The sequence below is a fragment of the Dermacentor variabilis genome, chromosome 4, assembly GCF_050947875.1.
Source record: "Dermacentor variabilis isolate Ectoservices chromosome 4, ASM5094787v1, whole genome shotgun sequence".
NCBI lineage: Eukaryota > Metazoa > Arthropoda > Arachnida > Ixodida > Ixodidae > Dermacentor > Dermacentor variabilis.
In genome coordinates, this window is record NC_134571.1 from 1,522,915 (window position 1) to 1,548,992 (window position 26,078).

Genomic DNA, 26,078 nt, shown 5'->3' on the forward strand with positions numbered 1-26,078 from the left:
CTAAGGAAGCAGATAAGCATGGAAGTATAGTTATTTGGTCAGTAGAAAAGTACTAGCACAAGGCTTACAGACAGCTAAGCAACCCAGAGCAATATCGTAAGCTGGATAACAATCCGACATGATGCTACACACTGACAATTACCAACAGGCTTAAATCACTTTTGCTTGATGAATTTATAACACCGTCAGAATACAAATTTCTTAAACCAAGCAACAAAACTGCCAGGTGCTTTTACCTCCTTCCGAAAATTAATAAATTCTGCCCGCTGAACTATACACCGCTAATATCCAAGGGCAGCCGATAGTATCAAACAAGAACACCCCGACAGAGAGCATCTCCACATTTCTTAAACACTACTGTCATTTGCACAAGATATGCCCAACCTACTGAGAATTATGGAGGACATTAATACTAAAGGTGCACTACCCCAAAACATAATTCTTGTAACACTAGATGTCGTGGCCCTGTACATCAACATTCCTATCCCTGATGGTTTATCTTCAATAAAAGAAACACTGTCTAAACACAATGCACAACACTTTATTGAAGTCTACTTGTATCTTCTTGAATTAGTTCTAACACATTACTTCGAATTTGAGGGGAATTACAACTTACAAATACATGGGACAAGTGTGGAAGCACCTTTTCCATCAAGCTACGCGAACATATTTATAGGGACTCTAGAAACAGATTTCTTATCGTACTGCACAGACAAGCCCCACACATACCTACGATACATAGACGACAGATTCATAATATGGGGACATGGTCAAGACAGTCTAGATAAATGTGTAACATTTCTAAATTCTTTTCACCCAACAATAAAGTTCACATCAGTATCTTCAACGGAGCATATAAACTTTCTGGACACAACAATATATTGTCACGTAGTAGTGAAGGTAAAGAACACAGTAGTAATACTGTGAAGGAGGAGGAGGAGGAATAAACTTTATTTGTGCACAGCAGATTTGAGACCTAGGCCTCTACCTAAATGACGGCCTCGAGCCCTTGGGCCCTGGCGGCATCTTCGGCCTGCTGGATTGCCTTGAGTTGGTCTTCCGGTGCACAGCTGAGCAACGCGGTCTCCCACTGCTCTCTGGTCTTAATTATTTTATTCTGTATGGGTGTACGAGGACAAGCCCAAACAATATGTTGTAGGTCCGCCCTTTCTTCACAGAATCTACATCTATCCGTGTAAAGGTCCGGGTAGTAGCGGTGGTAGGCCACCGGATTCGGATATGTATCTGTTTGTAAGAGGCGCCATGCCGTCGCTTGCCGTCTATTTAACGAGGAGTGTGCCGGGGGGAAATGGGCCCTTCCCAATTTATAGTGTTTGGTGATCTCGTTAAAGCTGGTCATCCGGTCTCTCTCCGTTCCCAGTATTTGTTGCGTGTCACCTGCTCGGCCTGTCAGTTCTCGAGCCAGGATATGCGCTATTTCGTTCCCGGGAAGGGAGGAGTGTGCGGGTGCCCAAATAATGTGGATGTCGCGATCTCCACGAAAGTTGTTTAAAATTCTCAGTGCTTCCGGCGAGATTCTTCCCTTTGCATAGTTCTTGACGGCTGTCTTGCAGTCGCTTACTACGATGTTAGCTTCCGTGGAGGCTATTGCCAGTTGACGAAACTTTTATAGGGCGAACCTATGCCGACAGAAACAGGCTAGACTCGAAGCACGATAGCACCGAACACAGTCGGCCATCATCGAAATCTGATCAGTGAGTCAAGTGCATCGGCTTTTACACATGAGCCATCAAACGTTCCAGAGTAATTGCTGGTGCCCACGTGTCTTCCAGGAATTTCTACACCATTCACATCGCGCATACATGCAATCAGATTACACAAGGTTCGGTGACAACAGACAGCAGATAAAACCATCGATAACATTCCAGAAACTACCGATACATGCAGGCGCGCCCTGCGCTGAGCGATAACGTTTGTTGGGCAATGAAACACAGTCACTCAATAAACAAGTACACAAGGTCAGTACAATGGGACACTAAAGACAACGCTTTATAGGAAACCTTTTGAGAAACAACACTACATAGAATTTATGAGCCACCATCCCAGCCGTTGCAAACAAGGCATCTTTAAAGGCCAAGCCACATGGCTACGTTGCATTTGCATTGAAAACCAAGACTACATAGATAGACACATCACCTTAAAGAAACCCTATCAAACAGGAACCAACCGAAACAGTGCCCTTCAAAAAACCTACACTGATGCAACCAAACTTAATCAAGCCCAGGTTCTCAAGCCAAGGTCCTCAAACCCCACCCTAGGATCACAAGAAGAACGCCTCTTTTTACTACTAAATTCTCAAATGCACTCCCAAACATCAACCTTCTTAGTAAATACTACCCAATTCTAACCAGCAACCAGAAACTTAAGATTTTTCCTGACCCACCCAGAGTAGCCTACAGACGCAACACTAATTTTAAGGATATTCTTGTACATGCCAAACTAAGGACAAATACGAAGTTAGCGTCCAGTCCATGTGGTCACTTCAGGTGCTCTACATGCAAACATATTAAATCTACTACTACAGTAAAAAGTATGGCATTGGATTACTCACACAAGGCAACTTCTGCACATCAAGCAACGCAGTCCACAGTCTAGAATACCCGCCGTGGTTGCTTAGTGGCTACGGTGTTGGGCTGCTAAGCACGAGGTTGCGTTATTGAATCTCAGCCATGGCGGCCGCATTTCGATGGAGGCAAAATGCAAAAACACCCGTGTACTTGGATTTAGGTGCACGTTAAAGAACCTCAGGTGGTCCAAATTTTCGGAGTTCCCCACTACGGTGTACTTCATAATCAGAAAGTGGTTTTGGCACGTAAAACCCCATAATTTAAATGTAAATTTTAATCGGGGTTTTGGCACTTAAAACCCCATAATTCTTTACTTTTTTTTTTACTCTCTAGAATGTGCCACTTGTAGCAAACATACGTGAGACTGGACAAAAAATTCATAAAAGACTCAACAGTCATCGTGCACATACAAAATCCAATTTAGCTGCCAGCCACTTCAATGAACATGGTCATATATTCAACAAAGCAAGTCTCTATATACTACAAACAAATTTCTGTTCACCTTGCGAGAGAAAGTATACGGAATCATACCTCATGCGGAAGTTTAAATGCCTATATCCGATGGGAATTAATTTGGCACGTGGCAACTTAGAATCGCTAAAAGCTGTAACTTAAACCTGAAATCCTCATATCACCAACCAAGGCATTAAACACATTATGCCACCAGCTAACCTTAATCTTAACCTCACCTATTCCTCCGTTTCCAATTTTTCCCTGCCTCTCCCCTACCACTCAATTTATTATACTGTTCCACGTTTTTATGCGTATATCAACTGTACTACCCCTTTTCCCACATAAACCTGCCCCCTCCCGCTTTTACTCGTGTCACCCGCCCATTTGTTATTCTGGTAGTGGCTCCACCCCCATTTTTTTGTCCTCCTTTATTTTTTAAAGCGAAAGCTTTACTAACTGCGTCGAGCAGAGTTTCACCGTCGCCCGCAATTTGACCGCAGTTACGCCGTAGCTAGCCTTGGCAACGCAACACGTAACTCACTGCGCCGAGCTCCACTGCCACCGGCTTGGCGCATGCGCTCTCCGCAGCTGGGTAGCCACCTGACCACGTGACTCGCCGCACGCCTGGCTAAGAAGAGCACCGAGCTCACCTAGTCAGTGTGAGCTTGGCCATGGATGAGAGCGAGGCTGGGCCATCTTCTTTGAGCGTTGCGTGGGAGCGGGAGGCTTTAAGCCGTCGTCGCCAAACGGCGGCTGACCACCCTGCTGATATTGCCCGGCGAGCTGCTTCGCTGGGGAGGGTCCGGAATGCAACAGGCATCGTACCGCCGAGATCAATGTAGCGACTGCATTTGGGCCCTGTCTGTTTGTGCTTCGACCCTGTGCATATTCGCAGCGTCTCTTTGCCTGTCTAGCACTTGTGCTTTCCCTGTGGCACAACAGGCATCGCACCGTAGAATGACGCATGTCTACCAAGCTTAATCACAGTCACGTCTAGCCACCAACATAGGCAGAGCCGTCATACCTAGCTTAATGATGACTGTATACCTAAGCACAATAATTACAGCTATATCAAAGGTTAACCAAGTGAAACCAAGACTTAACCAGGCTAAACCAAGCTTTCGCTTTGCATATCCAGTGTTAGCTGAGCTAAGTCGCGGCCAAATTTTTTTCGTACTGGTCAGACGGCACTTTGTGTTTACCTAAATGTTCCGAGCTAAAATTTCGGGCAAGCATCACTTTTAAATAATCTGTCTATGATTTCGAAACTCCTTTATTCTGTGGCGACTTCTGACTGCCATAATTTTTTATTCTTGAATGTCAGTGAGTGTGTGCGTTGCAGTGAATGAAACTAAAGCAACAATTATTGGGATAGATATTGAAAAAAGTGAATTCAGTACTCAAGATTATAGCCACTTTGACAAGACCGACCAGGGGCATCTTCAGTCTTTTCTTTAGAACTTGCAAGCACATTGTTTGCTGTACTGTGTAAACCACCTAACAAGAGGAGCGGATTTTCACTTGAGTTCGACCATTATCCAAAGTAAGTCTTTTAGTTCTTTCATTGCATGCTGTTTCGAAAGGTAACTCGAGTGGTTAATAAATATTGTCGCAATTAGTATGCCTCTTCTGCAAGACGTACTTGCCAGGCACTTGCTAGCACAATTCCATTGTGGCCAGCAGTCCACATCTTGGCAAGGAAAAGGCAGAAGTGTTTCTTGCAGACGTAGTCTGTTGGTTGAATTATGACCTTTTTTTACAGCTGCAGTATTTTTTTTTGTTTTGGGGGCACAGGAAACCTACACTCGTTTATCACAGGAAGCGTAGCCACTGTTGCACTGGGCACAAGGCACTTCTTTCACATATATACATGTTAAGTCGTCACAGACATACAATGTTTTGATGGGCATACTAGTATGGAAGCATGTGGTCGTTTTTGCCACTTTCTCAATGAAGGAAAAGTAATACTTTATTCCTTGCACAATACTAGTTCTCTCACGAGAAAATGAGTTGCATTGTTGTTCAAATCAGTGCAAGGAGAGAGGGGAAAAAGAAAATGCTTAGATTGCATACTAGACCACAATGCAAGGCACCTAAGCAATGTTTAGAGTGCAGTCAATGTCACAAAAGAATATTCCAGTTAAGAGTTGCTAGGCGACATGCACGCAAAATCTGCGAACATTTGTAGGCTTATGTCGACACAGGTTGCCGCTGCTGAAATACTGGCTGGCGATGGAGAAAAAAAAAAAAATTGCAGACTCGTGAGCACCATGCTCCATAAGAGCTCACAAATAATCATTATGAAGATTGAAGTTCGTAACATACAATTTACAGCTAATTATTGGCATGCAGGCTTCTGCAGACTTCCATAGAAACTCCAGCGACACCAAAGAACCGACAGGCTACCAAAACAGGTGCTTGCTGTCTCCTAGCGGCAACAAACATTCTCTTCCCATTGCAGCAGCGCACCATTGGAACACCTTCCTTCGGACACGGTGATCTTGACACCATCAGCCATGATAAGGTCACACTGAGCTTTTCAGTATGGCCAGTGAAGCATCACAATGTGTCTGGTTCATGTTCAGTTTACGAAGCCATCTTAGAGGTGAGGGTGCCTTTGTGATGTTGCCTGATGCAACCGAAAGCAATGGTGAAGTTCCTCACTTCCACATATCGTTTATGTAAGGGGTTGGCTCCCTCGTGCCTGTTGTCATACGAAAGAAAGTCAGTAAAGGTTGATCAGCAAGACTTTATTTAATCTCATTTTTCTTTGCACTACAGTGCCAAACATGCTCACAACAATGCTCCATAGTTGGCGAGGGTGAAACAGTGATATAGCTGCTAGGTGAATGACAAAAATTCTCTTAGTGATAAAGTGAACAGCAATCACTGACAAAATTGTGTCCTGTTAGGCACAGTCATTCACCCAAGTGAATGTGAGGATGCCCAAAGGCAATTTTTGTTTCTTCCTGCAGAACACTCATGTTTGCTGCATTTCATTGACTTAGTTTTGTTCTAAAATTAAATTGTACATAGAATGTTATTTGGGCATCTCTAAGAACAGGTGTGGATTTTTCTTCAAACAGAGAAGGAAGCAGCAGGTAGCTTGACATGATTTGTTTAATGGGGCTGCATTGCTATCAAGAACTTGATTAAATTGGTTGACCTGAAAGCAATTTCACCGTGACAAGGTACAATGCAAAGTCTGCAAGGTGTGTGAGCATTTTGTGACCCACTTACATGATTACTTGATGCTGAAAAACTATCCTTGCACTGTGGTAGCCTCAAGGTTTGATAAGAGAAAAAATTCAGCCTTGTTGGTACAACATACTGAAAGCAACGTGCAAGGAAGCACGCAAAAGGTGAGAGTACATGGCACATGTGCTATGTAGTACTTCGACTGTCTGTGCGCTTTTTTTTTTGCACTTTACTTTCAGTATGTCAAGGTTTGATGTTTTACATGATGTGCAAGAAAATTCTCAATTTGCCCGAGTTTTGCTCAGCAACATGCAGCCAAATACATTGGCTTTTGTGCAAGCTAGGCAACCGATAAATTCTGGCAATCACAGGTCAGCGTGTAAGTGAACACTCGCTTATACTTACTCACCATTACTTCTTCCAGGCTTCACACTCGCATTCATACTCGCATCTGCTCACGATCGCAGGCACTTACTCAGGAAAACTGTTTTAGTGCCCGAAAGATGAAAACAAAGAGAGTTAACAGGACAAGTCGCTTACTCACAACTGAAAAATTTTATTGAAAGGAAACAAATATATGCATGTACAAAGAAAGGGGTGGGGAAGCCACACATGTGTGTCAAGGAACATGGGTTAAAGCATTCAGAGACAGAACTTAAAAATTAAAGATGGTCTAACTATCAAGAAACTTAAATTCCTTATCATGTAGAGATACCGAAAAAAAAGGTGGCTGACACAGTCATCCCCTCTTTTCCTTATGGGGTAGGTTTTTGCCATTTCACGGGTTAGCTGGTTGTTGCTCTTGAAGATAATCTCAGTTTCTTTCAAAACAGGACAACAGCTGCAATCCCTACAGTGGGCAGCTAGATTTGATGCTCCAGATGACTTGACTGACGCTACCCACTGTGGTTGCTCAGTGGCTATGGTGTTAGACTGCTGAGCACGAGGTCGCAGGATCGGATCCCAGCCACGACGGCCGCATTTCGATGGGGGCGAATTGCGAAAGCACCTGTGTACTTAGATTTAGGTGCAAATTAAAGAACCCCAGGAAGTCGAAATTTCCGGAGTCCTCCACTATGGCATGCCTCATAATAAGAAAGTGGTTTTGGCACATAAAACCCCATAATTCAATCTAAATTTTTAACTTGACTGATACCAAGTGTTCTCTTTAAACACATGTTGACACAGCTCCCTAACTGGCCTACGTGCAGGGTTTGTCCAGAAAGTAGTAGAACTAAATCTTATAAAAAAAAAATTGTTCCCCATTTTGACACATGGACTTAGTAGTTTTCAAAATATGCCCCTTCTGCATAAACACAGGGTTTCCAGCAACTCTGCCAATCACTGAAGGCTCCCTGGAACGCAGAAACTGGAATGCTCTTCAGCTCCTTCGTCATGGCCTCTTGAATGGGCTGGACCAAGCTGTGGTGCCGTCCTTTCATGATCCTTTTCAGTCGGGGGAAGTCTGAAGGAGCGACATCTGGGCTGTGGGGTAGCTGGGGAAGCTGTGTGATGCCATGTTTGGTCACGAAGTCCATGAGAGCAAAGGCGCACTGTCGTGATGGAGCCTCCATGATCCAGTGATTGTCGAGCAGATGCGGGCGCCATTTTCTGAGTCATTTAAGTACCTCCACGTAGAATGCAGCACTCACAGTCTGACCAGGCGGTATAAACTCTGTGTGAACCACTCCTTTGCAGTCAAACAAGATGACTAACATCAATTTCATTTTCAACTTGCTCATGTGGGATTTTTTCGGGTGAGACGAGACTGGGGTGTGTCATTCAGAGCTTTGTCACTTTGTTGCAGGGGTTGTACTCAAAGGGCACGACTTGTCTCTGGTGACAACATTGTCGAGAAAATTTGGATCGTCACGTACACAATCAATAAATTAAGAAGTTCTTCACAAATCACAAGATGTATTTGTTTTTGTTCATTGGTTAACACATTTGGCACCATTTTTGCACAAACTTTCGTCAATCCGAAGTTTTCAATCACAATTTTGTGCACAACAGTTTTTGGCAAGTTTAATTGTTCTGATATCACCCGCGCACTCAATCTGCGGTCAGAGTTCAAAAGATTTCACACTTGCATCAAATTTTCATCATTTTTTTGCCGTTGAAGGGAGTCCTAACCATTGCTCATCTTAAACATGCCATTTTTCCTACCGAAACAATTTGTGCCACTCAAAAACGCTTGATCGACCCATGGCATCACTCCCATGAGCAGTCTTGATTATGTCATGGGTCTCAGTTGCAGTTTTACCCAGTTTGATGATCAACAAAACTTCACAGTGTAATGCTGCTCTAACAAATGATTCATTGTGCAGATGACAAAGCACTTTGAAAGGGGTTCACCTTAAACTCTATCTACACTCCGTGAAGGCTTGCAGATGACTGGCGACTGGTGTGCTCATAGCTAAGACCCCCCGCCACCCAACCAGCGCAGTAACATCCCCCTCCTTCACCACATTTTGGCAGGAAAAAAATCAGTCCTACTACTTCCCGGATAAACCCTATATACCTTGGTGCAACTAAACGGGATCATATACACTATGCCCATTGCACAATCTACAAACTTTGTGGTGTGCTTAATGTTACATTGCGATGGCTTCTTGCGAATATGCAAACAAATTGTCTGAAGTTTGTGTTTAGCTGAAAAAATAAACTCTACCTTGTAGCTAGTGCCTATGTGTTTTAATTCATGTGATGTTTTATGCTCACTCACATTCACACTCATGCCTACTCATGCGCACACTGGCGCCAACTCATACTCGCATTCATACTCACACTCGCACGTACTCACATTCTCACTAAAGTCTACTCACACTCAAAGGTACTCACTCACATTCATACTCAAGTCCACTCCCACTCATGCCTTTGAAAATAGTGAGAGTGAGTGCACTCACGAGTGCACCAACCTATGCCATTAGCTGTCCTCGCTGCACTCTATCACACTTGACACCCCCCACCTTCTTTCTCGTTTTTCTAGGCGAATGTGCACCGACGCATGCGTGTGTGCATAGCCTGATGAGAGTGTGCATGCTTGCTCCCTTCAGTCGTATTTCATTTCATTTATTTATTTTCTGAAAGTGCCCCAAAACAAGTTTATGCCCTAGTATTGGTGCACTAAGAGGGTGAGCTAAGGGTGGGCTAGTATTGAGCTAAGAGGGTGAGAGATAGGGCAAGTGACCGGCTGTTGGGCTAGTTAATCACCCATTCTTATTATGACAACTTACCTCAAAGTAGCAGACAAACACAGACACATACACTGCTGCCACGTGAGTATAAAGTGCAGTAATAAAAGTGCAAGGGTGTTCGCTCCATTTTCTGCCATATGATAATGTGCTGTCTTTTTTTTTTTTTCACTTATAACTTAGTTCTGCTAACAGTTGCATGTGTTTTTATGTGTTTTCATCCATGTGTATTCATGTGTTTTGCACTATCTTCTGATGCATGGAAGCTTCTCTCTGCTGCTGAGTGGTGCAATCATCGCATGTTCAGGGCCTCTATCACTATAGTGCAATGCTATGGCTTTTTCCATGGTAGAGTGTATAAGTGTGACTGTACGAGGACGTAGGAAGAAACAGACACACAAACACAGCGCTTGCTCTTGGCCTTTTCACTCCTATATGTTTATAAACTGCGTAATGTTGGCAGCATTGGGCATAACATTGGGCATTGGGCTACAACACTAATAACACTGACATTCACATTGAATGAATAGGCAATGGTCGATAGAGCAACTGCTAAGAACAATTACTAAATTTTGCGTTCATCCTGTTTATTTAGGCTTTGCAGGCATATAAGACAAAGGAAACATCTAGCAACATTTCCATGCATTGCAGAGACCATGTACTGTCACCCGTGGGATGGTTGTACAGCATCGTGTGAGGACTGGTAAAGTGAGTGAAAGCCGAACTATACACACGCACGTCTGACAAGCATATATGTCATGTATGATAGCATTTCACAATATACATAGAGATGAAGGGAGGGCACTGCTTCGGTGCAATGTCTGCTTGACAGAATTTTCGGAGCTACACGGGAAATTGCGAAAGCCTGCCATTGACTCCTTCTAATCTGTGTTAGGACTGCTGTTCCCAACCAAGCCTCCCGGCAGTCCCTTTAAGCTGAGTGGGAGGGGCCCTGCAAACAGCATTACAAATGATAATAGAATGATAAGCTCTAGCTATAAGTGGTCACCCACTTCGCGTCTCTAAACTTTTTCCAAATCCGAAGTGAGGCCACTTTCGTTTAAAACATGTCAAGGGCACTCTTCTTATCGAGAAGGAAACAGTCTTAAAGACGTACATTGTCTTTTGCATCTTGCATTCTATGCCTGCCTATCAACTCAGAAAATAAAGCCTGTCTAAAATTCTGCTCCTTCATATTCTTCGTTCCTTGCTCATACTCACATCTTCTAAAACCAGCAGGTGCTCATTCAAATTTCCACTTGAACCTACTCACACTCGATGATGGTCGCTCACGCTCATGCTCGTGTCTATGCGACACTCGTACATAGTTACTCATTCGCGTTCATAGGCCCACTCACTGACACTCCCGTTTATACACACGTCTGCTCACATTCACAGGTTCATACTCATGTCTACTAACCCTCATCGACACTCACTCACATTCACACTCACGTCCACACACACTCACCAGCACTGACATTTACACTCGCGCTTACTCACATGCACCGGTACTCACTCATGTTCACACTCATCTTCACACTCATGCCTATTCACACTCACAGGTAGTCACTAACGTTCACATTCACACTCACATCCATTCACACACACTGGCACTCATTCATGTTAACACTCATGCCTATTCAGACTCACAGGTACTCATCCACGTTCACACTCAAGCCTACTCACACCCACAGGTACTCATTGATGTTCATACTCACGTCCACTCTCATTCACCGGCACTCACTCACATTCACACCTTTGAAAGGAGTGCAATTGAGTGTGCCAACCTATGCTGGCAATATACTTTTGTAATATGTACACAATGTTTGTTAAGTAATGTGATTAGGCCCTCAACTTTGATACCACGTGTTGGATAGGGCTGGTTTGTAATCATGCTAACTAGCCCATACTATCATGGATTATTATTATGCTGCTGGATATGCAACATGAAAGGTGCAAAATGGTACAGCCAGTAGCTCGCACTTCAGTGCAAGAAATGTCATAAAATTGCTGGTGTTCATTTGGTTAGTACACAAGAAGGCAGTATTTATGCTTTGTTGTTAGGGCTTTCTACAAACATGTACATCCACTGTGGTTTGGACTAATCTTTGGCCACCCCCTCCTGTCCTGCACATGCTTAAAGCTAGCTATATCAGTCATCCAAGCCATGCGTCACTCATGTGATCATACTACAGCAGAGCCATCGAGATGCATGTATGCATACAAAGATCTCATAGCAGCCTCTATAAAATGCACTCAACTCCTGCAACATGCACATCAAGGCAGCTGCTGTAAATACAAGATGTTGGACTAGTTGGTGTGGCATTCGGATGGGGAAACAGCGCGTAAGACGAGGACATTCAATAACACATGCGCTGACTAACAACACTGTCTTATTGCAACAAAGCATTTTTTATCCTTGACAATACATTTGACGCATGTGGGGGGGCTCTCCTGGTTCTATATATTGCCTTGTTGCAATAAAGACAATGTTGTTAGTCAGCGCATCTGTTGCTGATCTTGCACTGTCCTTGTCTTATGCGCTGTTTCCCTGTCCAGCTATAAATATCGAGAACAGAGTGATACACACTCATTATTGCCACAGAATATCTTAAAGGACAGAACTGTATCAGAAGCAGTTCATCATTGTTGCAGTACACAGAGAAATGTTTCACTTACTCTGTTTTTTAATTAATGATGTGTAATTGTAAGAACAATATGCCCAATATCATGAGAGTTCATCATGTGTGCAGCATGTTTATTGCAAGGGACGCAATTGACACATCCTCACCAGAATGCTGCTGAAAAAGCTGGGTTGGTGCAGAATATACAGATGGCAGTGTGGAGATAAGGATAATACTACATACATAATGCAGAGATTTGTGCACAAATCATGCTTTGTACAATGGGTAAAGTTGCAGGAGCTAGCAACAGTGGCTAATGTCCACATGAAAGCAACAATAACATTTGTGTTGCCATCTACATGATGATCACTGATGCAGGATGACTGTTCTTGCAACGAAATGACTTCAAGGTTTGAAGCCACAGACAAAGTGAAGCCACAAAGCTGCCTCACTGTGCTGCATCTTTGGGAAACAGTTCCACCAGCTTGGATCTCCAGAAGCAGTGGCAATATCTGTAATCTTTCACTTGAGCCTTGAACCAGCCAAAAGGGTAGAGCGTGAAAATGAGTGCCAGAACAGCCCTGTCCAGGGTCATCAGAGGGTAAAACCAGAGAATGACACTCAGTGCCACAAAGCTGGGATGCCTCATGTGTTGCAGCAAGTGCTCCAATTGCCATGACTTTGAGCTGGTGTACCTGCTGCTTTCTGCACTGTACCAAACCTATAAAGAAGAGAGACATGAGCTGGATGCAGTTGTGCAAGAACAAAGGGGCTGGAGTGCATCAAAGTATCAAGTGCCACAGTTTATGATTCAGAGCAAGTATCAATAACTAAGGTTCAAAAAGTGCTTTCACATTTCGAATGTGACTAATATTGTTTGGGAACTTGATCCAGTTTGCAGTATGCTGTCTTTCACATACCCAGTGAGCCAAGTTGTCTACTACTATAGCTTAGGCCACGAGGAATGTGCTGCCTTGCAGAGTGGACAGCACAGGCTGTCCACTCTGCAATGGGTGCCTGAAGAGACAAATTTCTGCTGGCTGGCCCAGCAGACAACTTGGTTCACTGTGTATGGTTCCACAGGGCATGTACCTGAGCAGACCACTTGGACACTGCGTATGTGACATTGGTACGAGCCCATCCTTGGTCGATACCCTTGATTGGATGCACAGGGTGACACAAGAGGGTATGTAGCCTTAAATGACACTAAAGTGAAACACACAATTAGACTAGATTAATAAAGTATTCTTAGAAAACCACTTTCATTGTTTTTGTGGTAGTAGGTAGATAATTAGAAGAGAAAATGACACTCATAGTAGCCTTTTTGTATTTCGTACTGAAACCGCAAGGCCAGAAGGTCAGTGTAACGTCGCAAATTACGAAGTATTTTTTCATATTTTGGTCATTCTGGTTCAGTAAATGTTCATGGCACTTCCGAAATATAGATTGACTTTTTTCAGAATACAATGCAGTCCACATTTACCCGTAAAAAATATAACTAAGCTTGAGCAAACAGCATCAAAATCTATGATGTCATGGCGAGTTGGTGCAGGAATCATTGGCACATCACAGCTTCCAAAGTGTTTTCTCATATTTGGGCTGTTGTGTCTCAGTAAAATGTTCCTGAAAATTGCGATGTCCAGTCCAATATAGTTCATTTTTACCAATAATGAACGACTATAGGCTCTACCAAACGGCATCAAAATTCATGACGCCATAGCGATCTGGTGTGGGAACTACAAAGCAGCATCGCCATGTTTCTGGTTTACCAAGCTTCTTGTCACCAGTGCATTGCGCTTCCTAACAAGGCTGTTAATAAGAGCAAAGAAATAGCATAAGAGCAAAGAAATAGCTCACGTAAAAAGAAGGAAAAACAAAGTTCGGAAATCGAGGGGACGTGGCATAGGAATTGTTCATCTCCTTGCTGGAATAAATGGCAGTGCAAGACGCGCTGCTCTCAGCTCTTCGTGTGTATTGTCCCTCATCGTACTTGAATCCTGGTCTACAGGACAATGAGGTCCTCTTGGACTTTACACTAGTGTCGACACCCTGCACACCTCTCGGGCCACTTCGATCTGGTCTCTGATAGACAGTGAAATTTGCTGGAGAGAACTGGCTTGGTTAGCAAGACACGAAGAATGCACTCGGCTGCCTATCTGATTACTGTAAAAGACGAGAAGTCACAAGGAAGGAAGAGACACTGTTGTGCTCTATACTTCATCTACATCTGTGCACCCTGTCTTCAACTTGTCAAGGCATAGTTCCAGGTTGCAGGTGCTACGGGTTACAGCATGGATACTGAGCTTTGTCGCAGCCTGCCACCCCTAAAGAACACCTAACGTCGGAGGAGCTTGCCCTTCTGAAAAGTACTCACTTTCCATTACCCAGGAGCAGTAATTCGGCCTTGAATTATCAGCCCTCCAGGCAGGATGAGACCTCTAAAAGGTGTCTAAAATCAGAGATTTGTACCCTTTTCTTGCGGAGGAGGATGGTTTGCGGCGAATTCAAACAAGACTTAGAAATGTCGCAGACCAGAATGACATCAAGCATCCGATCCTGCTTCCCGGTGATCGCCGCACCACTGAACTCGTCGCAACGTGCTTGTACCAGAGGCTTTTCCACACTTCAGTCGCAATGACCATTGCAGAACTTTAAGAGCGCTCCTGGCTGACGAAAGTGAGAGTGATCAGGTGGTGTACTTGGTGTGCACGCTTAAGGGTCAAGCCTGCGACGGTTCCAATTCCATCACTACCTGCGGACTGAGTGAACGTGTACAAACCATTTGACATTGTTAGTGTGGATTTTATTGGGCCAGCGTACCTGAAAAGTGAGCCTACACAGAAATCCTACATCGTGTTGTTCACTTGCAGTGTAGCTCGTGCTATTCACCTAGAGCTTGCCTTGCGCTCAATGGCCGATAGTTTCTTAGAGGCATTTTGGCGTTCTGTTGCACGTCGTGGATTTTCTGTGGTGATTTACTCTGACAATGTTCTGTGCTTTCAGTGTGCTTCTCGTGAACTTCGCACTGTATGTGACACTGCTCGGGAAAGTGAGTTTGGCGATTACCTGTCACCTCAAAGCATTACATGGAAATTCTCTGCTGACTGCGCTCCTTGGTGGGGTGGATTTTGAGAGCGTATGGTGCGATCAGTTAAAGACAGTTAGGAAAGCTCTAAGAAGGCCACTTCTAGATTATGCTTGCATGAGCACAGTTCTAACAATAATTGAAGCTATCATAAACAATAGACCACTGATTTAATCATATCCTGCACTAGAGAAACCAGAAGTCGTGACACCTGCCCATTTCTTGCATGGCAAGCTACTGACAGTTCTTCCTGACTTACAAACTGTAGCCGCAGTGCCTAGCTCCCATACTGAGCTGCTTAAAACATGGATACAACATCAAGAGATGCTAGAAGACTTCTTGAACCGCTGGTACAAGGAATATTTAATACTCCTCAGAAGCGCTTATAGCTAGGCCAGTGTCAGACATCACTAGCATTGCTGAAGGTAGTATTGTCGTAGTGTGTGACGACTCTGTGCCCAGACTGTGGTGGAAACTTGCATGTGTCCTGGAGAGCATTACGGGAAATGACGGAATTGAGCAAGCATGTCGCCTAAAGCCTGGAAACAGCAAAGCAGTCACGCAGCCTATGCAACAATTGTGCTTCCTAGAAATGTACCCATAGCACTCTGTGGGCCGTGAGTGTTAATAAGAGCAAAGAAATAGCTTGGGTGCGAAAAGAAATAAAAACGAAGTGAAGCGATTGAGATCGCGTGACAAGGGAGCTCTTTGTCTTCTTGTTGGAATAAAGGGAACCGTAAGATGCGCTGTTCTCGGTTCTTCGGGTGTATTGTCCTTCAGCGTACTTCAAGCCTTGTCTACTGGACAACGAGGTCCTTGAACTTCACAAAGACTTCACCCTCCCCCCTCTTTTTCTGAAGCTTCTCTGTCATGCCGCCGAGGCACAAAGAATAGATACAGTTTGAAAAACGAATAGCACTGGAGAACAGGGAGGGAGTGGAATCATGTCACGGCGTAGAGCCGTATATCTAGGCTGAGCGGTGACTGCTTGCATTGCCGGGACTGCAATGGCTAGGCCAGGGCTTCAAAACATATGGCCAGAAGGCCACATGTGGCTGACGTAATAATATTTAGCAGTCCGTGTTTCACCTGAAGGAGGTTGACACCCTACAGATAAGAACTATGACCTTTAGAACACACATAGTATTTTTAGATTAGCGTGCGGTGGCAATGAAACGGTTCAGAGCACACATAGCCTCCTATGGTTTTTCAAGCCTGCACAATGGTGCAGTGGAGACTGTCTATTGTCCTCTCCCGTCGTCCTCGATTTATGCCTCAGCTTTCAGCAAGAGGCGCTCGCACCCCATACTAGAGTCAACTTTTGTAGGTCACTCTACTCATACTATACTTGCTAGAGTGCATCGATTTCCTCCTCCCCCACCACTGCCCTCTTCCCCCGCCCTATGCGGGGGAGGAGGACATTGATGAGGCACCCTAATACTGTGCCTCTTCGATTTTCCACTTCTGGCTACCCATGGGCTGCCAGAAACAGCGAGGACGATTTTGGTCTGGCTACTCTCTAGAAGTTCTCTGGCTAGCGGACGACAAAAAGGGGCAATAAGCGCTAGCAACCATCTTCATGGTGGCTTAACAGGTTGCAATGCGGGTGCTTGAGGACTCTTACCTCACTCAGCCAACTAGCTATGGTCACCTTCAGATTGCATTACTTGTAGTGTTATCATCTAAGGTTCTAACACACCAGTCCGCCTTGCGAGGCGGTGTGATATGAGTGGTGGCGAACCATTCGAAGGCTTCGTGCGTGCGTCTGTATGTGTGTGTGTGTGTGTGTGTGAGGCTTGTTCCCGTCACCTTGAATATCCGGTATACTTGCAGCCTCCTAAAAAAAGGAGAGAGAGGAGTGATGCATCAGTGAAAGAGCACGGCTGCTGAGCTAGTCAACCCACCACTGTTGAAGAGCAGTGATTGATGACTACCAAATGGAGTCGTGTTCGCATCCGCTCGACGACTTGCCGGTCGAACCGAACCTATGGTACCGAACCACTGCCACCCATGAAAAATGCCACTAGCAAGCACTGCATCTATGCAGGCGTCCTCACAATTCTTGGTTTCAATCGAGAGTGGACAAATGAAACTGAAGACGTAAAGAATGAAACTTAAACACATTGAGTGGCTAAAAAGAACGCCATCAACAAGTACAAAGAGGAAATACAAAATCTCAAGGAAGAGTGATTTGTTCCTGCATTCCTCCAAGTTGCCGAGAAAGAGAAAGACCTGGATGCATCAGTATTAGCAAACATGTCCAGGATTTCGGGAAGAATAAACCAGCATGGTATGATCTGACAGTGCACCATGCTGCAGTTTTGCGTAACCTCTTGACTCGTGCATATGAGCATACGAGGATCGAGTGCTGGCATTCTCCGGCTGCCCAGTCGAAGCACTCTGAAGCGTTTTATGGTCTCATCACATTGAGAAGTTGGCGCGACTGAACTCGCGAAGCAAAGGCCAACCAAGTTTGCTTCTCATCCCTCATTTCAAGCCAGCGTGTGCTCATTAATTGTACATGAAATGCAAGTGAAACAGTGGCTACTTTATCATAAGCAAAGGGACGCCTTCATCAGCGAAGTAGACTATGGTGAGAGCTTTCATAAAGAAACAACAAATGAGCCTGTGCTGGCAAACTCGCTCCTATGCTTTGTGATCAATGGTCTTTCAGTTTCGTTGAAAGTACCTGTGGCCTACTTTTCTAAGAGAAATTACACTGTCCGCAGGCTGCACACACTCGTGCGACACGTCCTGAACGAAGTTGAAGACATCGGATTTTTGGTCATGTGCACCGTCACCAACAACCACAAAATCAATGATGTGGCATTCCAAGTTCTATGCAACGGAAGCTCTAGGCATTGCATTGAGCACCCTGGACAACTGAATCGAAAGCTCTTCTTTCTAGCATTCGATCAGTGCACATCATCAAAAACGTGGGATCACAGTTATTTCGCCACCTTTTGTGATCTCATGCGACAAAAACTGTGATCCCACGTTTCTGTCGCATGATGTCATAAAAGGTAATGAAATAACAGCGAACCACTTAAAGTCTCCCTACAAAATTTAGCAAGGCAGCCTTGTAAAGCCAGTGTGATTTTTGACAAGAAACACGTGTTCCACACAAATATTGAAAAAAATAATGAATGTGAAAACAACAATTAAAGTTCTGTCTCCTGCACTGAAGCTCGTGCAAGAGGAAACGGGCCACACATGTGAAGCAATTAAGTTTTGCAGGTGTCGGACTGACAGTTAAATTCATAGACACTGTGCACCGCTGGTTCATGCTCATGGATGCAAGCAATTGTACCCAGCACATACACCAGAACAATGCCGACTGCAAGCAGTTCGAATCTACAAGTGACAAACGGCTCATCTGGTATGAAACAAGCTTCCTTGACTTTCTGGCCAATCTCAAAAGCCATGAAGTGCCTGCAGCAAAGAACTTCTTAACCAAGGAGACTTACAAATGCCTGGTGGTGACAACTCGTTCAGATGTTGAGTGCATTCAATATCTTCTTGAAAAGATGTGCTTTCACTTTGTTTTAACGAGGAAAATGTTGTCTCACCCAATAGAGTCATTTTTTTGGCTGGTTGAGGAAGTCGGCAGGCTCAAATGATCAAACGGATGCCCGAGCTGTTCTCTCAGATATTGAGCAGGCTCTGAAGACTAGCATCACCTCTACGCCAGGTACGAGCAACCCCAAAGTGCCCTGTTTCATTATTGCTGCATTCCACTTCCCTTTCATCTTCAGATTATCTTGGTGGGTGCTTGAGTAAATATTTCCTTCATTAATGTATACGCTGAGGTACTTATATTGCTGGATTATGGGTGTGACTCGCTGTTAAATCGACACCACGTAGTTACTTGTCTCTTCATTAAAGATCATAACTCCCGATTTTTCTATGCTAAATTTAACACCTAGATTTGTCATTGCATTGCCACACATATTGGCCAATGTCTGTAAAGCTCTTGCATAATCCTAACTGACTGTGTAACTCCCACCGATGCCACTATGCGCAGACGCTCTCGGTCAGCACCCTCAATTGGCACTGCGAAAGATGACAAAATAAAGTTCGGCAGTGCGTGCTCGCGGTACAAGCATGGCATGTGCTAGTCCGTTCTAAGAGCCTGCTATGCTGGTCATCTTGTCTGGCGTTCTGCTGCGACCACTTGGTTCGTGACATTTGGTGACTCCAGACTACGAGATGACCGACACCAGCAACCTACCACCCTCGGGCAATTGTCCTTCTGTTGCCGCTCTCTCTTCAACACTAGAGTCCTCTATCATGGCCCGCTTACAGTCTCAGATTGACCAGCTCGCTGTCTCCATCGACACCCTTCGGACATCCTCTCACGACCAGCGCACTCCTCCTCACGCCCCAGCCACCATCCCTCCTCCCCGAGCAGTCCCCGCTTGCGCAGTCCTCGAAGCTCGCCTATTTGCTGGTACCATCACACTTTCCATCACCACAACCAACAATGCAAGTCCCCGTGCCAGTGGTTAGGAAATGCACTGTGAGAACACTGATGGCAGCATGTGACCTCGCCTTACAAACCAGCCACTTCTTCATTGTGATGGATCGCATTTATAAGACACGCTTAGAAAGAGTAAACACATGCTTGTACCAACTAAGAAATATATGTAAAAAAAATTATAAGATATATAAGATGTATTGCTGTCTAACAGGCACTATCTACGAAAAAATAAAAAATTTTAATTTAACAGGTATTTCACTACAAAAATTTAACTGCAAGCACTACAGTCAGGCTTGCCGGGCGGCGGTCGCCAATGTTCCGGGCTGGTTTGCATTGTTGTCGCTCTCAAGTCTGAGGAAAAGGCAGCATCCTCAGACTCGCTGCTGCTCAGTCCATCAATAAAATCGGCCACAGACACAGCGGAATCAAGAGACCTGTGATCTTTCAAAGCACGCACGACGCTCCCGGAGGTGGCCATTTTTGCTTCCTACTTTGACAATCACAAAACTTCAGAGTGCGTTCAAAAATTACCGCCTGTTGGGAAAAAATCTAACTGCTTAGAAAACAAAAATATAGTCCTCATCCTTCATGTTGGATAGCGCAGTGTGTCCATGAGCGACACGGAAGGTCTCGAAAGTGGCATTTTAAACCGTTGTTAACAGGCTAACGATGCCCAATGGGCGTGGTACAGTAAGAATTAATTGCTGTGCAAAGCCCATTTTAACTAAATATCTCAGCAGTTTTCAGAATAGATGGGTATCAGGAGACACAACACTTTCAAATCTTTCGGAGCTACTGGCCCTTGCTTTACAGCGAACTACAGATGCCATAATTTCCACAAAGACTTCTAAACAGGAAGCAGCCCTGCTTTGTACTGTCTACCACATCAATTCCCGAGTGTGACTAAATAACAATATGCGTTGTGTGATCACTACAATACCATGATTGCAAGTTACTTCCAAACATTTCTTCAAACAATTCGGAGAGAAGCTCACCGAAAGTGAGTGAAACTTGTGTCATATGATACCATCGAAGTTCTAGCGCAAAGCTTCATTCCTGTATTTTTAAATCTAGAATAATATAGCATGCCCATAATGCCGAAAGCGCGATTGAGTGATAGGCGACTTGCAAACTAATGCTCGCCCTCTTCTGTATGTAGCCGTGGCCGTACCACTTACTAGAACATCTGGCTGGAAAACAATGGTTATCTCCATTGTTACATGAGAAAACAAGAAGGCACATGATAGTGTACTGTCTTGGTTTTGTTCAGACCCGTTTTTAGCACTGTTAATTATTCAAAGTCATGTAAAAGCTAATTAACATACATTATGTAAATGAAATTTTCGTTTTTTAATCATTTTTAAGAATAGCATAAGGAAGATAGCATAATTTGATGCGAAGTGGCTGCATGCCTTAGCAATGAAAAAATTACAGGGTCTCTTAAGATCTCTCTTCAGATGTGAACGGCGAAAGCCTACTCTTCCTCCTATCATTCCCCTCTTTCTCATTGCCTCTTCTCTTTCTCTTCTTTCTTTTAGTCGTTACTACTCACTACTAAGCATTTTTAGTCATTTGTAACCAGTTGTGGTCATTACAAGCTGTCGTTAGACATGTTGGTCATATCATAGTCATTAGTAGACATTACAAGTCATTTCAGTCATTATTAGTCATTATAGCTCAGTACTAAGCATTTTTAGTAATTTCTAATGAATTGTAATTGTTACAAGTTGTTGTTAGACATATTGGTCATAGTAGTCATTACAAGTCATTTCAGTCATTACTGCTCACTACTAAGCATTTTTAGCCATTTGTAATCAATTGTGGTCATTACAAGCCGTCGTTAGACATGTTGGTCATATCATAGTCATCAGTAGTCATTACAAGCCATTACTGTTCATTACTAAGAATTTTTAGTAATTTCTAATCAATTGTAGTCATTAAAATTCATTGTTAGACATATTAGTCATTTCATAGTCATTACAAGTGATTTCAGTTATTATTAGTCATTACTGGTCATTACTAAGCATTTTTAGTCATTTCTAATCAACTGTAGTCATTAAAAGTTGTCGTTAGACACATTGCTCATGTCATAGCCATTACTAGTAATTACAAGTCATTTCAGTCATTAGTCATTACTGCTCACTCGTAAGCATATCTAGTCATTCTAATCATCACGGGATAGTCAAGCAAACGAGGTCACTCACGAGTTGCGGCAGGTACTCCAGTCCGGCAGGTTCGAGTCCGGCGTCAGAGTGAGGGAGTCTCCCCCGGTGGCATTGTTTTGTACCTTTTTACCTGGGCGAAGGGAATGTCCTCCTCGGCCGTCAGCTACCTGCCCGCGAGCCGGGGAGGAAGCGTGCGCGCCCAGGTAAAAAGGTACGAAACAGTGCCACCGGGTGAGACCACCCTCTCTCTGACGCCGGACCCCTAACCTGCCGGACTGGAGTACCTGCTGCAACCCGTGAGTGACCTCGTTTGCCTGACTATCCCGGGCAACGAGGCCAGCCTATTTATTACTATTACAGAGAGAACGTCCCTCTGCCAGTGTTCTTTATTGCTGGTAGCAATAAACCTTATTACAGTTGACACAGCTGGTTGCCTTATTCGTTCGAACCCAACGTAGCCTAGATTCCCACGCTACAGGTTGGGGAGTAACACAAAGTGACTGCGTCGGGCTAGATCCAGAGCTTGCCTTCAGCCCTAGCCGCACACACAATACTGAGCGATATGTTGCCAGCTGCACCAAATGCCAGCGTTGCAAGTGATCCACAAACACACAGCATGGTCGCCTTCAGCTAGTTTCGCCTTCCAGCACCCCTTTCAAACAAGTTGGTATAGAGCTGCTGAGCCCCTTCCCACAATCCTGCAGTGGCAATCGGATTATTGTATGTGTAGACCACCTGACCGGCTATTGTGAGATGACAGCTCTGCCATCGGCAACAGCAACAGAAGTTTATCTTTTCTTGCTATATTCCATCATTCTCTGACATGGGCCTCCTTGCATTATAATCAGCGATTGTGGGAGACAATTTACCGCAGACGTTGTCAAAGAGACCCTTCGTCTGTGTTCATCTAGCTTCTGTCATTCGACGCCATACCATCCACAAACTAATGGTCTGGTTGAACAGACAAACAGAACGCTTGCCAACATGCTATCCATGTATGTCGATTCCGCACATAAGAACTGGGACAGTATCCTTTTGTCATCTATGCATTCAACACCGCAAGACATGAGACCACCGGTTACTCACCGTTTTTCTTTCTTTATGCTCGTCCGCCTCACCACACGCTTGACATCATGTTTCCTTACTTCACTCATGACAGTGGCTCTATTACCAAGATCCCCTGACGAGCAGAAGTGCGATGCCTTGCTCGGTTACGCACCCTGGCTTCACAGGACTGGTCAAAGATCCGCTACGACAGCCGTTGCCTACATGTATATTTAGATCCTGGTGATCTTGTGTAGCTCTGGACGCTTTTACAGAAGCACGGCTTGTGCCAGAAGTTCTTGGCCCACTATGTAGGGTCCTATGTCAACGCCTCAGCATGCCTCACAAACAGGAGACACTTAGCCAAAACCAAAGTCACACACGTTGCCTGCCTGAAGCCCTACAATCCATTTGCAACTGACTGACTTGCCTGGCAGGCTTTGTCTGCCAATGGGAAAATGTCACAAGCTCTCATAACAGGGGGCAGAAAGAGTGAGAATGACCATGGAGAAGGGGAATAGATAAGGATGATGACATTCAGCTGGTTGCCTCTGGACCAGACCTGAAAAACGCCAACCATCCTATATATGCCTATATATATATATATATATATATATATATATATATATATATATATATATATATATATATATGCCTCCTGGCAATATATATATATATTGCCAGGAGGCAAAAGTCAGCTACAAGCGTTCCTGACTTAGCTTGGCCTAACTTGACTCAGCTAGTGTAAGTTATACCCTTGTCAAGCGGGCAAGTTAAGTGCACTTACGGAGAGTGGACTCGGTTTTAGGTGCACTCTCCCAAATCTAAACGTTGCAAGCGGAGTGTACTCAGAAAAGAGTGCACTCCGGTCGGAGTGCAAAGCCTCGCTGCCAGCGATTTCAAGAATACAAAATGTAATGCATAGAAAAAGGACACAGAAGTTCATTCTAGCTGCTGAACAGCTTTTAACAAAATAATCAGAACTCGCGGATATTCTGGTCTAGCAGGATCAAATGCCACCTTGTCACGTCACACACCACCATATTATTCCGGATTAGCTAGGCATTCATCTTGGCCGGCCTTGACTTGTAACGCTCTTATGATAAAAATATTTTCGTTTTTTGTTGAGTAAATATAGATTAAGATTGTTTTTTATTTATAATACAAATAAAGCAATCACTTTTTATAAAGTTTTTTATTTTAATCAACCTTTTCAAAAAACATTATTTTCGTCTGTCGCCATTTTTTTTTCCGTGCGAGTGTGCTCTGTTTTACTGTTTAGCACTGTGTAACCTAAAGTGTCACTCAAGGTCCTGAAGTACACTCCCAGTAAGTGCACTTAAGTTGCCTGCTTGACAGAGGTATTAAGCTCAAGATTAGATGTCTTTTGTACAGCTTAGATTAAATGTCTTGAATACTTCTGTTGTAAGACCTGATGGAGACATACAGGCTATAGTATGCATTTTGAAAGTCGATCTCCAAGTGTTACAAGCAAAATTTGTGCACATTCTTTTTACCACCGGCTTGAAACAATTCCTTCGACAACGCCATCAGTGGAATGATAATATTGGTATGTTATCGTTATATGACAGCACTACGCAAAATATAATAATCAACCAGTGTACTTCAATGTTTATGCGCGAGACGACTTCGCAAGGCTCACTGTAAGTTATACAGTGACAGCATGCATTCCAATCTCTGCCAATTCAAATCCACCTTGTCAGCCCAAACTGAAAGCCGGGCCATAGTTTCGTGTGCCCTTGATGGCAGTACACAAAAGCTTCCAATAAAAATATGACCAATTACTGTGTAATTAAAGAAAGTGTTAATAAAAACATTTTGAATTAATTTTCACAGGCTAATATAACATGGCGTGGTGCAACAGTTGGTGCGCAATTGTGGCTTGGCCGCTTGCATGCATTGCCTCTGGTGCCTCCGCCTGGCTTCTGCGCTTTCTAACGAGTTCAACAGGTCAGTTTCGTGCACACGTTGCATGATCGCGTTGTTTGTGTGTTTCTGTGTTGAAGGTGCAGCTTCATTTGAGTAAGCGATGAAAGTTATTACCTCTTTTGAAAGCTCTGTTGCACAGTTTTAGCACCATGACCAATTTGGTTAATTGTTCCACATTACTTACTGCATGTCAGTTACTCTTTCAAATTTCCTCACGGCATGTCCAATGTCACGGACACAACTTAATAAACTCATCTAGTTGAGATTACATTTTAGTTGGTGTAGGATTATTGAATGCTGTTAGCAATGATTGTCTGTGCTAAAATTGTTACATCGGGAACCGCTTCTCACTGAGTTGCCGCAGTTTCCTCATGGTCGAAGATTGCCAACTTTTTAAGCTGGTGCTGTAATTATATAAACTTGAGCTATACCATTCTTTTCACATATATTACTTCATTCACGGTCCTAGGACTGCATCACGATGGGAATAACATATCTGCGTCCCTCCAACTGATTGCATCGAGACGTAAACACATGCATTTTATATATGTCCACTGCGTTTATCTTGTGATGGAGAATAAAAAAAAGGTCCACCTCCATTCCACCCTGTGAAAGTGGATGTACAGCGAAGCTGGTGTGGACATTAGGCAAGTACAGCCAGCCCAACTGACATTAAATGACGTTACACAAGCACCACCACCACCAAAAGAGATGTATGTCATGCGCACATGCACGCATGCGGAAGTGCAGCATAAATCCTTATTCTCCTAGGCCATTCGCCAAGTGCAATTGCCTTATTGAGCTAACTTAACGTTTAAAAGTAAATTGCATCAGAAAATGTGTAAAGTACGGCTTACACTCAAGCTGCAGACGTAATAGCTTTGGATTGTAATATCAATATACAAGAAAACATAATTCTGTTACCCGGAAACTGAAGCCCTTTTCCAGCTGCAGTTTGAGGTCTATCCTCATTCATCCTTTGCTTAAATGATATTGCGCGACATAAAAACGACACGGACGTGAAAGAAGACGACACACCAAGCGCAAACTTTCAACTAAGTTTATTGTGCCACTGCGTCATTTTATACATGGCAGGCAACGTAGATCGCGCATGCGCTTACAAGGAAATGAAGTGCAAAGTCATGTAACATGGTTACGTGTCATGTGACGCCGCGTCCAAGTAACGTAATTCTTTTTCTGTGAGAGCCAGAGACGGGAAGCTAACACACGCATCACCCAATTTCGCGATCATCTGCGCCTCAGATATCTCACGGATGAGCTGCGTTCTGCCACGGGA

General features: G+C 44.0%; 1 protein-coding gene across 1 annotated transcript in view; it reads right to left on the bottom strand.

Moving 5' to 3' along the window:
* Positions 1 to 6,779: 6,779 nt before the first annotated feature.
* LOC142578565 (nurim homolog) overlaps positions 6,780 to 26,078 on the bottom strand; it is a 50,327-nt gene continuing 31,028 nt past the window's right edge. The window contains exon 4 of the mRNA XM_075687947.1: positions 6,780 to 12,778. Within this exon, the coding sequence (XP_075544062.1) occupies positions 12,506 to 12,778 (273 nt within the window). The 3' untranslated portion in view covers positions 6,780 to 12,505. The remainder of the gene's footprint in view (positions 12,779 to 26,078) is intronic.